The sequence below is a fragment of the Anarrhichthys ocellatus genome, unplaced genomic scaffold, assembly GCF_004355925.1.
Source record: "Anarrhichthys ocellatus isolate YVR2014 unplaced genomic scaffold, GSC_Weel_1.0 scaffold2, whole genome shotgun sequence".
NCBI lineage: Eukaryota > Metazoa > Chordata > Actinopteri > Perciformes > Anarhichadidae > Anarrhichthys > Anarrhichthys ocellatus.
This window is the reverse complement of record NW_022280032.1, coordinates 12234980-12248090: the sequence shown is the minus strand read 5'-3', so window position 1 is coordinate 12248090 and position 13111 is coordinate 12234980. Positions and strand designations below refer to the sequence as shown.

General features: G+C 38.9%; 1 protein-coding gene across 6 annotated transcripts in view; it reads right to left on the bottom strand.

Moving 5' to 3' along the window:
* pclob (piccolo presynaptic cytomatrix protein b) overlaps positions 1 to 13111 on the bottom strand; it is a 54356-nt gene that overhangs the window by 5671 nt on the left and 35574 nt on the right. For 3 of the 6 annotated variants that reach the window (XM_031857822.1, XM_031857861.1, XM_031857832.1), the window contains 15 exons: positions 11538 to 11606; positions 11203 to 11229; positions 9428 to 9516; positions 9203 to 9278; positions 8983 to 9108; positions 7249 to 7357; positions 6967 to 7034; positions 6626 to 6867; positions 5693 to 5740; positions 5479 to 5609; positions 4505 to 4531; positions 3973 to 4066; positions 2968 to 3039; positions 2286 to 2571; positions 1797 to 1991 (listed from right to left, as the gene is read on the bottom strand). In XM_031857822.1, coding sequence (XP_031713682.1) covers positions 1797 to 1991; positions 2286 to 2571; positions 2968 to 3039; positions 3973 to 4066; positions 4505 to 4531; positions 5479 to 5609; positions 5693 to 5740; positions 6626 to 6867; positions 6967 to 7034; positions 7249 to 7357; positions 8983 to 9108; positions 9203 to 9278; positions 9428 to 9516; positions 11203 to 11229; positions 11538 to 11606 — 1659 coding nt within the window. The remainder of the gene's footprint in view (positions 1 to 1796; positions 1992 to 2285; positions 2572 to 2967; positions 3040 to 3972; positions 4067 to 4504; positions 4532 to 5478; positions 5610 to 5692; positions 5741 to 6625; positions 6868 to 6966; positions 7035 to 7248; positions 7358 to 8982; positions 9109 to 9202; positions 9279 to 9427; positions 9517 to 11202; positions 11230 to 11537; positions 11607 to 13111) is intronic. The other 3 variants (XM_031857841.1, XM_031857851.1, XM_031857871.1) reach the window with 3 other exon arrangements.

Genomic DNA, 13111 nt, shown 5'->3' with positions numbered 1-13111 from the left:
CAGCGTAGAGGACAGCTTGTCCTTGCATTTAGCAGTGTAGTGTAAATTACCTCGGTTAACTCATGAAGATCACAGCTATTCCCTTCACTGGACATAAATGAAGGTCACTCAGTTTAATTCACAGATGAAAATGAATTTAGTGTGATAAATATGGATGTTCTTTCATATATTTCATTATTTAATTTTGGCTCCTGGCTGCTGTTGAGTTATGCTCTTACAGTATGGAAGAGCGTGATTAGTTCAGGGAATATGTGAAGTGTTTCTGTCTAGACTGAGGGTGGACACATTCTTTGCCTTCATGAGCTCGGTGTCCACTGCCTACATTTGCTTTTAAACAATGACTGATAGTAGTTAGATTGTGTTTGAAACACAATCTGTGGCACAAAGGCAATAACGAAAACATAATTTTATCAATAAAGAAATAAACAAAACAATACACGCACATGCACACTGTCAGACATTCACAGATGTACACACATGAAAATAATGAAATTATAATTATTTTGTTACTTCAATTATTTAAACATTTGGTTATATATTTAAGTTAATTTTGTTTCTTATCCATTTTTTTGTTTTTAGTAATATTGCATTATGCTTAATAAGATAGGATTAATAATATTTAGCAGTACATTTTTCCTATGTTGTCTCACCTTCCCTCGACACTTCTGTTCCTCTCATGGATAGCTGACCGCTTTACTCTCATTAGCCGGTGAGTGAGCCTCCTGTTGACTTTTGAACCTCTTGGTGTGACTGTGTTTCCTGGTTTGACTGCTTCAGTCTCAGATTTGTGTCCCCTTTGTTTAAGGCAGCAGGTTTTGGAGAGGATTGGGTAGGGAGGGGAGCCTGTGTGTCTGTGTGTGTTTTGTCACTTATCTAAGGGTTCATTCATATGGCACACGCATGCACACACAGAGAGAGACTGCAGCATCACAAAGTCCTCAGTGGCCAGGGAACAGTAGTCAGGGAAGCTGCAACTGCATGCTTAAATATTTCTGACACTGTGCTAACTTATCTCAGAAAGGGACGACAACATAGTCCTTTATTGTCAGGACATCACACTAAAAATTAAGCATAAACACAACAATGGATATTGTTTGAATCGTGTTAATATGGTGCAAGACGTGAGGGATTGCCATCCCAGTTTGGTTTCTATACTGGGGTTGGAGATCTCCACACTAGGGTTCTATAGAAACCATATGCTTGGGATTGGCACATGCACAATTCATGTCGAAATAGAGGGGTCTTATTTTGGAACGAATTAAATGTATATTTTTCTTTAGTTTTGTTAGTGTTGAACTCTTCTGCTGTGTAAATACTTTAGTAATAAAGCACCTTTATGTCCTACTTAAGATTCCAAAAATAGGCAGGAAAAAATGTTAAATAAATGGGAAATGTCAAATACAATATTTGGGATGTGTAGTGCACTTACTGTGCCAGATTAATAAACGTTTAATTTTAGATTTAAAGACTGAATAAAATAAGCTTTTAATAGTTCGTTTTGATATATCTCAGTTATTTGTCTTTTTCATCTGCCTTGGATTTTGTTTAGTGATTATATTAGTAACATTGATATAACTTGTAGGAGAAATTAAATTTAGATTATTGAACAAAGCAAATCACGTTTTGTTTAGAGAAAAAGATGAGGAGAGCAGAAGGCAATGTTAAAATATTGAAATGTTAAGGAGGTGAACGCTCAGTGGTTAATGTTTTCATCAAACGATCTCAACAAAGCTTACATGCGCAGGAAAAAGGAAGCATGTCACAGGAAGTGTATCATGGGTAGGGTTGGGATTTACTTGGTTGCAGGCGGGACTGGTGCACGGCAGCCTCTGCGGCAGCAATGGCTATCCCAGCATCCTCAAGGTGGGCCTGAGTGACGCTGCTCTTGCTTTGGCTTCGGGAGGGGCCATGGGAGCGCAGCTGACCATCAGAGGAAGACTTGGAGCTGCCGGGGCTGCTGTGTGACTTTTCCAAAGGCATCATCTGCATGTCTGGAGGAAGAAGAAATGGATGGTTATAACTGCTAATGGAAGGAAAGAGATGTAGATGAATCAGTATTTATTTGTTCTGCTCCACAGCGACCCGTATTGTGCCATGTAGCAGTTGACAAGCACATGAGGTGTAGTTACAGCTGTCAAAAAATTATTAGAATTTTTGTTTCTATTACAACAGCCTCTATCTCTATGACAACTGAGAGCTAAGGTTATGAAAAACAGTTTTTCTTGCATATGGGCACCTGTGTATGTTTCCTGGTGTAAACAAATACTTATTGAGGATTACTTTACCTTTGGATGGATCAGGGAAGATTCCATGGCTTCTGCTCTTGATCACAGAGTTCTTAGGTGAATCATGACTCCCGTCTGGTCCTTGAACCTGTCCCACAGCATATCCAGGGCCTGATATATGGCCCAGGCTGTGTGCCTGACCATAACCCTGATCTGACCCAGACCCTGGTGGGCCTTGAGAAGCACTATGGGCTTTGCTATGCTCAATGCTCTCACTCTGCTCATTCAGAGGCATCCAGCGCGGCGTGTTGTCTAGCAGAGCAGTGTTCGACAAGTCAATCAACACCTGAGACACAATTAACAAACACACACACAGTGACATCAAGAGAAAGAAAAAGAAATATTCAAGACTCACTGATACAAGTGAACACCGAGAGGAATTTGTATGACGGTAAATAACAATACAGTGTGCGCAAAAAGTCTATTTGCTGAAGAATTGTGATGCATTGGCTACTGCAATTTGCACAAAAATAGCTCTTCTCACTATAGAGGTTTACAGGCATGAAGCAAAGCTTGACTTTGAGTTTGTGAGAGGAGGGAGATAAGGCTAATAGTATAAGGTCGTTTTAAGAAAAGCCGGTCCATCGGGGGAGGGAAAGCAGCAGAAACCTCTTTTGTGAGGTAAAAACGAAATGCATTTGACATTTCCACACGCTTTTAATCAGATTCCAAAAGCACTCACTTCTCCAAGGAAGTCATTGGAGGAGGATCTGTCATAGTCCCACACTGTCACCTCCAGCGTCTTTTTCTTTAACTGGATAGTAAGAGGGAAGAAGAGGAGAGAGGGGCACAGATTATGATGAGGGATAATGTGTGCATGTATATGTGTGAGGGAGAGAAATGTGCATCTGTGATTGTTGTCTGTGTTTGTGTGCATGTGAGTGGAGGAAGCATGAAAGAAACAGGCACACTGCATGTGTGTGCAGTGCATGAGTGAATGCAAGCCTACAATAGGAGGGTCATCTACTGTAATAAGAAAGGAAGCAAGGACATCTACTTACGTTAGATTGTGTTTGTTCCAATACATGTTGCATGTGTGCATGTATTTGTGTATGTGTATTTGTATTTAGGAACGTGTGGGAGGAGATGAAAATATATCTCGGGGAGGGAGCGGGCAAACGAACGATGCATCGGCATTTTTAATGCTGGCAGTCTCCTGCCAGCAATGAGATGTGATTAAAACAGAAGGCAGCCCTGGAGGAGCCAATCTATTCTCTGACCACTAAAGCTAGTGCATCTGCACTCATCCCTCTCTGTGGTAGTTACAGTTTGGGTGGTGTCTCTGTCACCAACTACATGTGCTATCAGCGAACACAGAAATCTACAAAGAACACCTGCATATACACAATGACATTTACAAAGTGACAGACAAGCACACAGGAACACGATCACAATGATATTCTCTCACTCTTTTTGTTAAAATGACACGCAATTAGGCTGACTGTGATGAGACTGCATGAGAGCAGAAATGATGGTTGTAAACTTGAGTCTTGGGAATGCTGATAAGAGGTTGCAAAGGGATACAGAGAACAGCCCTGGGGACAAGGCATGAGGACAGAATCCTAAGAGGAATGTTAGACATCCACTTCACCTAAAGTGACACACAGCAACAGTAACTGCACAAGTACGAGGAAGGCAAAGTTTGTGTTTGTTTGTGTGTGTGTGTTAATGTCATTCTGAACTGTACCTGCTCCAAATGAATGTTCTTGTAGATGACGGTCTGGTTCCATTCTGGGTTCATGGTCTTCTGGGCATACTTGGTCCTTCTTTTGTTATCAGCACTGATAAGTCATGATATTCAGAATGATTGGTTGTCAGTAATAAATTAAAATGTCTTTTCCCTGCCTGACCCCATGGCAAACATTCACCAAACTATGATGTACTCAATAAATGTGGACTGAATAGATGCTTGTAAAATAGTCAATCTCCTGGTGTGGAGACATCAGAAACAAATTCAAATGTCATTATTCTGTAAATTGTCTAAGATGCTATCACAAAATGACAAAGTACTTCAGAGATAGAGGCTGTGGAGAGCTAAAAGTGAGAAGCATGGAGAGAAAAAGCAATGACAGGAGTGTTCTTAACACACCATGAAATAGAGCCGATAATTGGACGAACAACGAAGGCCACAACAAAAGGATGGAAAAACACTTTGGAGACATAATTTACAGAAAGAAAAACATAACACCAACAAAAAACAAAGATCAGCACCACACTACCTTGCATTCTGGACAACCATGACTTGGCTGAGGGAGTCCAGAAGAGGAAGAGGAGGGCAGATATCACAAACAAGAAAAGCAAAAACACAAAAAAACAGTCAGAGAAGCTCAGAGAGCTCAAAGAAAAGGCAGTAAAGGATAGAGAGCTGAGGCAATCAACATTCTGGGTGCAGGGTGTATCACTGTGTTTGTGCCCAAGCAATGTATGTGACGCAAGACTGAAAAAATCTCACAATGATTACAACTGGTTCATGGGTGAATGACTAATTCACTATTCTGTTGTTGTTGTTATACCGTGGCTGTGCACTCTACTATTAATGTCTGACAACTACATTTCAAAATACTCTTCAAATGAAACAGCAGGGGAACAAATGTGCTCTTCTACGGAGCTTTTATTCTTAATTTACACAGGGTGTAACAGAGAGGCCTTATAATCTCATAATCATGTCCAATGGGGTCATTATCTAAGAGCACTGTTACAGAATAGATAAAGGCTGTATTGATCCTTTCCCTTGCTGTTCACAGACTCTTGGTGGGATGGTGGATCAGGCAATATACTAGAGGATAGTACTACAATTCTCAATTAAGCAGAGTAAGAGAGAACTTGTGAATTCAGCATATAGTATGTTTGCACACATGTATGCTGTCTATGACCAGGTAATTCAACATATTTTAATGTTGCAGTATGGGAATGGATCTCTTCTTGCAGCTTTGTATCAAGTCTAAAACACCCATCCATTGATTCATAGAGATTGAATCAAATTCAATTATTAATTACCCTACAAATGACTGCCTCATATCATCATGTCCAGTCTCATTCTCTCATACAAACTCAGGTAGTTAGTCAGTTCCGTACAGGACAGTAAATATAAAGTCAGAAAGAAATAGGGGGAGAGAAAACAGGACAGACACAGATGCAGAAAGGCAGACACAGACCAGACATTTGTGAACACTCAAACACACTCAGAGCTCACCCTCTCCCCGGTAAGAGGTAGACCTTGACAAAAGGGTCAGAATAACCGTCGTTGTCCCTCTGGGCCAGGTTTCTAGCCTGCAGGACGTGGACGATCAGGTTTCCTAGGTTCCTGTCATAGTTGATCTGGAGCTGAGGGAAAACGAGTGGAGTGGAGGCTGTGTGAGACCAAGACCAAACTACAGCAGGACATATTTCTTTAGTATTTTTAATACCTGAATTTCTCCAGTGATGGGATGAGGTGTCTTCATTGCTTCGATCGGCTACAAGAAAATGAAGGAGGAGCATACAATGATTGTAAAATTAGTGTTTCGTGTCCTGACCCACAAAGAAAAGCTTGCACCAGACTTGCCTGGGATTAGGATGCAGTGAATCTTGCTCTGACTTCACTCTTGAAATATATATTGCCAGCTTACAGATGAATAGGTTGTCCTTGTAGAAAAGATGCAGTGTAAAGATTTCTTACTGGATCTATATCTCGCTCAGGAGAGGTTTGACTATGGAAGCTTTCTAATTGACTGGGAAGTCCTTCAGTGAAGTTTGAGAAGGTTAATCAATTATTTGAGGTACTTAGACGTTAATAAAACATGTCAATTTCAGTTTAGATGATTTCCAAAGTACAAACACAATATATTCTGTACACGGCAGACATCACCATTTGCTTTTACATAATGCATTCTCTTTTTTCTATCAGTGTGACATGCTTTTCAAAAATCAAGCATTTAAACATTTGCTTATAATAAAGCACGTATGCATATGTTTCCTATTGCTTGTGTAAAGAACACCCATACACAGGGTCATGCACTGCACCACAGGTTCTTATTCTGTAATTGGCCTGCCACTATTTGATGAACACAGCCACACCAGTTGGCCTTCACATAAAACCTCCCCCTTGTAGTGTCAGTATGCATGATGTAATACTAATGGGGGTGCACGGGGTTCCACATACTGCGGCTCAAAACAGATCCATACTATTATTCATTCAAAATAGATTTACATTTTACACAATGTATCAACCTTTGACATATGAACCAGTTCTTCCCTTTCTATATTCCTTTTTGTCATCACATTGCAAACGGAACTCTTTACAACTGAAGTGTGTGTCTGAGATGAGGCAGCAGAAAGTGCTACTAAATCAAATCCACAACCTTGTGTCGTTGTTTCTTGTTTATGGCAGGGGATGCGGGCTGGCCGGGGCTTGGCACACCACTGGAGGCAGCTGATCCAGTACCCGAGTGGAGGATGGCAGATCGCTCCAGTGCAGAGAGGACACCCAAACCTCCTGGCCCGAGCCCTACCCCAGCCATACCAGGAGCCAGCTGCTGGGACACCTTCTGCAGTTCTGCCGCCAGCTGCTTAGGATCTACACCAGGGGAACGCTGCCCACCTACTGAAACAAATACGTAGAGCAATTCACCTTGTATTTATGTGAAATAGGTACACAGATACATGCATGCATGCAGACGTATCAACAAATTCTTGTACATACCAGCCTTAAGCTGGACATGGTGCTCCAGGGCTTGTGGGTGCTCAGGGTCAGACAGCATATTAAGGTCGCTGTTTGGATCCATACAGGATATAATGGAATATCAACCAGTGTATTTTAGCAGTAATCAGTCATAGAGTGATATTTGATGATGGGGTGTGGAATGAAGGGAAGGGAAAGGAGGGAGGAGAGAAGGTGTACGTTGGTGCAGAGTTACCATATTGCGACTAAACACGTTGAAGTTTCAGTGGGATGGAGGGGTAAATGATGACAGATGTAACTCACAGTCTCACACAGAGCTCCGCCTCTGCACATGGCTGGCCCATGATGCACTGCACTTCTTCATAAGTCTTTCCCGTCAGAGGGATTCCGTTCCACTCCAACACCTGCATTCCTGGGGTGTGATAAAGGCAGGCAGGCAGATTCAGAGACAAAAGCGTATTATCAATTCCCAGACAATATGTTATAGCTTTTCAGCAAATTCCTTTCACCCCCTCTCTGTATATGGAACATGATTCAGCCTACATACTCACGTAGCAGAGGAAATACTTTAATTTGTAGTACACCCAGTGTGAAACTAAAATTTTTAATTTGGCTGTGGTGTTGACTTTATCATTGAATCATTACAGCATTGCACACATAGATTTTAACAATCATATTTGTTTTTACTCAAACAAAGAATGGCATATCAGATGTAAAATAAATGAGACAAAATAATGCATCTCAAATAGTAATATTAAAATGTATACAGAAATTAGTGCACAGCAAACTCAAACTTCCACCCCAAGGCCAGAGCTTTAAGAGGCCTCACTTACAAACAAATCTAGTCTTCATATTAGACTTTTGCTTTTGAATGAACTCACCAGCTGCTGTGATAATAAAGGCTTGATTCAATATCTCTACATCCTTCTGCATTAGCCAATGCTCATTTAGAGTATTCCCTCCTCTCTCTCTACATCCTTCTCCGTATCCTCCCCCACTTTATTTCACTTTGCACCTGAAGGCATGTTCCGCTGAAACATACACATCTTTCAATTCAGCATACGCTTGAACACTGCCAGCCTGACCACTATTCCTGTTTCTTTATTACAACTAATAACGCCATGAAAAGGGAACCCCGTCTAACCTTTTCTATCCTATTATTTCCAAACCAAAAAAATGAATAAAACGCATCAGACCAAGAACGAATACATTAGCTGATCTGTCCTTCACCACCCGCCCTTGTGCAATAACAATTACCTATGATGTAGTTATATTTAAAGAGAGAAACTAGAAATAAACCAATTTTGTTCTCAAAATATTTTCAAACTATGGGAATTACGATTAATATTCAGGCTCATCTCTGTCCAAAGAATAAACATAGGAAGATCATTTGAAAAATTCTAACAACCTAATGTACAATTTAATGATTATGGATTTCTTAACATTTATAAAGCTCATTATTGTGTGTTTTTGTCTATGCCTGCCTCCATGTATTTGTGAGTCTATAATGATGCTAAATATAGCCTATGACTAACACAGCCCAGTACTGTCGAGGGTGAGTTGACAGGCTTTTTCTGTGTTTGGATGTGTTGTGTTGGGGGAATGAGACATGACAGACCACAACACAGAAGGCTACTTCAGCCTCTCACATCTCCATCTGGAATTCAGTGATTCAGGGATTTAACTGAAGACTTATGCACTTGCACTGCCCTAAAAATAATAACAGTTTAAAGATTTGCATTTACACCCTTAAACTCTCCGGCTTCAGCAATGTTATTTCTTACAATGTGTAGCAAAGACAAATGAACACACCTTATATACCTTAATTTGAACAGCATGTTCTCTTGTTGAATGATGTGTTTTTCTCACTATTACAAACTTAACTTAACATTGTATTTTCCATTTTTTCCATTCTAAATGTGAATGTTGTATTTTCAGATTAGAAAATAATAATGGACATTTTAAATATGCCAAATAAGCCAGTTGGGGCAGATATACACTCATTATTACCACCACTTTTTCTCATTTTCCTCTTACCCTCTGCAACGTTTCCTGTTTGTTCGGCCACACCACCAGGGATAACCTTGGCAATGTAGGCTCCAATCTCTCCTCGGCTACCCGGCACCTCCTTCCCACCTACCACACGGATCCCAAGACCGTTCCCTGAGGGAAAAATAAACGTCCAAATCCTAATTAGCTAAAGGGTGATAGAACATGATTGTGTGCAATCATTGAATGCAATGTCTATGTGTTCTACCTGACACACTGGTGTCTTTTGGGTCTCTCTTCAGCTTGATGCAAGTGTGAGGGAAGGCATAAGGCACCAGATTCATCTGAAATTTCAAAGAATTTACAACATGAAGAAAATTTAATTCCTTACAGAATACATATCAGGTTTAGTGTTTGAGTGAAAATGTAAATAAAGAAGGCAAACTGTGAAGTGTGTATAGTGTGAAGTTGAATGTTGTTGCTTGGATCTCACCTGTCTCCTGTCCGACATGTTTCCACTCTGCGGATGTCCTTCTCTTGGCTTATCAAACCAATCTGTGTCCTCCCTTCTCAGGTGGTAGGCTAGACAGGGAGAGACTGCGGTTAACAGCCATGCTCACAGAAAAACACACCTACTTTATCCCCAATAGCTTGATAAATATCTGATATAAACATGGTAATGACTACTTGGACAGCGATCCATCTTGCAATCAAGCTTTGGAAACAGTATGCATCACAAATTGTATTACACATCCCTCCATGTTTATACAAATACAGGAAGATCTTTCCTGAATAGATAGGTGAAAGCAAATAGGTATAACATCTAGTCCACCCTATCAATGCCGACTGTGAGATCAAATGATCACTGCAAGCACTGAATGAAAGATTAATACATTTCAAGAGCATTTTAAGTTTAGCATGCTTTTGATACCATGCATTGCTCCCCGTCTCAGTGTGAGGGCTCTTCTTTGTCCACATTTTCATAGCTGCTGTATATGAAACATTGTTGTTGAAAGAAGCCCTTGAAAATGATGTACTATTACTTAATAATTTCAGACAAAACACTGTGGGTTGGAGTTGTCCCATTGTGTGTTTTATTCCAATAATAAATAAAAAAAATAATAATGCTATTAATAATAGTAAGAATATGAATAATAAGAATATAGTATAACAGTATGTTGTAGTATAGTAGTATAAATAATAGTGATAGTAAATATTTCGTACTTTTTTCTTAATAAAATAATTTTGAGAGTGAAGGTGGAGAAATATCTTCACAGTATCTTAGACCTTCCTGTAGTCTATAGTAGAGGATCAAAAACCATATAACTGTAAAGCGATACTACACTATGCTAATGTATTGATGATGTACTATGTTATGTGTACTGTGAAACCCCCAAAGCCCATCATACAGACATCTAACACCTTTAAAGCATGATATATAAAACCAGAAGACAATGAATGTCTTGTGGTACATTTGGCATCATTATTGCAAGGCTCAAAAACCATCTAAAGCCATGGTAACAAGGCAGGTTGGTGGAGAATGTTCTATAATAGAAATGTGAGTCATCACTTTGGTGTTCCATGCAATAGATCGTCACTAATGATAGAATGTGCATAGGTCTGCCAAATGTCTCTTTGTATTATCAGTGATCTAATTCCACCAAAGTAAATGTGCCAATAACGATGAGAAGAAATGAGCTGATGACTTTATACGCTGAAGGTAAATGTTGCCTGTTAGCTAAATGTCTTTGATTAGAGAAGGAAGCACTTATCAGTTCTTATTTAGTATTAGGGTTTTCTTTGGCAACATCGACCTTCAGAATTCTATAAACAAATTGGATAAAATGTCTTAACATATATGCGCTGCGATAGCATTTGAAACACATTTTGTGGTAACACTTATGCATGATCACACAATACACATGCATGAACATGAATACTGGAAATGGGTCTGATATGCTTACAGAAGCATTGTAATGTGCAGTCATTGCAAAATGATTTATAACTGAAGTCACTTTAGTATATGACTTGTAAAAAAAAACATCTAGTGCCATTAAGATGGGGTTCATTCCAGAATGTATCTGACATGTCAACTAAGAGAGACCTGCTAAATGACATGTATTGTATACTACTGAGATGTGGGTCATTCCAGAATGAGTCTGGATTGGTTTCCAAAATCAACCAGAGAAGTGAACCCGTCAGAACGATGATATGCGGCATGGAGGCATACAGTCTATGTAATTACATGGAATTGTGATGCTGTCTCACCTTCTATATTCCAGTTTGGGCCTCCAGCTGGGGTACAAAGTTATATGTTTTTTTTAGAAATGCGTTCAACACATGTTCAGTCATCTAAAAAACTACAGGAACTGCGCTAACACTAGATTTGTATTATGAGTATACTTCAGCACATGCACTGAAATCAGCATGCTTGAAATTACTGCAAGTCTGACATTACTAGCCTGTCGGACAGTTTAATTTAGGTGTAATTTAAGCAGTAGCGTTAAGAAAAAAAAGCTGTCAACCTGTCAATTAATGTATGATTGAGCCAAAGCAGTACTATTGAAATAATGTTTTTTAACTAGTACTGTAAAATACTCTACCGTGTCTGATACTTTCATGAAAGATTCTGGCATCATCTCTGTTCAAAGCCAGCATGGATTCACTTAGTGCTGTAATCAAGGCAGATGGACACTTTTACCTGGGGTCAGGACAAATATCACCTTCTTATCAAAGATTTAACCATACTGATCCTCAGTGTGCATAATGGTCCAGAAACATATCTAAAGTTGCTAAACATATTTGTTGTTGTTATGCATAATGATACTTATTTGATAATCAATGTGAATGACTTCAAACCTTCTTAAACTTAGTCCCAATCAAGCAACTGTTTTGCAAAAGTCATTGGCCTTTCATATTGTATTTTTTTTACAATGTCTAAGTATAACTGTTTGTACTAAATGCATAACCTACTATATCCAATTAAATCTTAAAAATAACTTTTAAAGTGGTATATTGAGATCTACAGAAATTGATTTGTCTAACCTAATGGAACACTACCAATCCCACTCTTACAAAATGGACATGGTACATGTCAATATTTGCTATCAATCACTTGGGGACATGGACATCTCACATTGCAACGACATCCACAGCAACAACCAACAAGCAGAAAACATTCACTTTATTGAAATGGAAATGGAAAACATAAATATTGCACAACATGCAAGGATGCAAAATCAGATACAGACAGAAAATTAAAGACATACAATTGCATACAAGACAAATAAGACACGATAATATGGTTCTTAATGTTATTTGTAACAGTACACATAACTGTACGGTAGTCCTTGAGAAAAAGTAATTGCATTGCAGTATGGGTTGAAATGTACTCCTGGACATTTGATTATTCTTTAATTAGTAGGTGTGTGTCACTGACTTGCTAATAGTTAAAGAAAAGTAACTACACAAAGTGAATCCCTTAACTGTACTGAGGACATCTAGACACGATGATTCAGCAGTATTCCTTTAAACTTCCTGCTGCTAGTTGTATTCCAAAATAGCTGAAACGATGTGTAAGACAAGTAAAAATATACTTCTCTTCTGAAACGAGGACCTACATATTGTGCTTTGCAGATTGGTGGGGGAGGGTTTGAAAAAAGACAGAGAGGATCCCTAGACACTCCTTGTCAATCCTTCATGTAAAAGTCCTTGACAGTAAAAGTCCTTTACAGCGTCTCAAACACTCTAAATGTCATTAACCAAACAGTCTGAGACATGTACAGTATATCATTAGCATTATTATTATCATTAAACATGTGTATATGTACACATATAATCATACAATATGTAAGTGATGCATAAGTTATTGTAATTTAGTGTATATTTAAGAGGCACATATGATAAAATTATAAAATATCTATTTGTTCTATTTGAACATACTTTTACGTGATTTAAGAAATACTTAAATGTCACACATTTTAGAGATTTTTTCTTAATCTTCTATGTAACTTCTATTAAAAAGTGCTTTGTGGTATCTCACTTTTAAAGATAAAAAAATAGGTTTACCCTATCAGCACATTTCTGAATAACCATTCATTTCTGCTATTATGTGCCACAGCTTTCTGTGCAATTACTGCATTATATCTATCATGTATTCACTGAATATCCTCAGTGA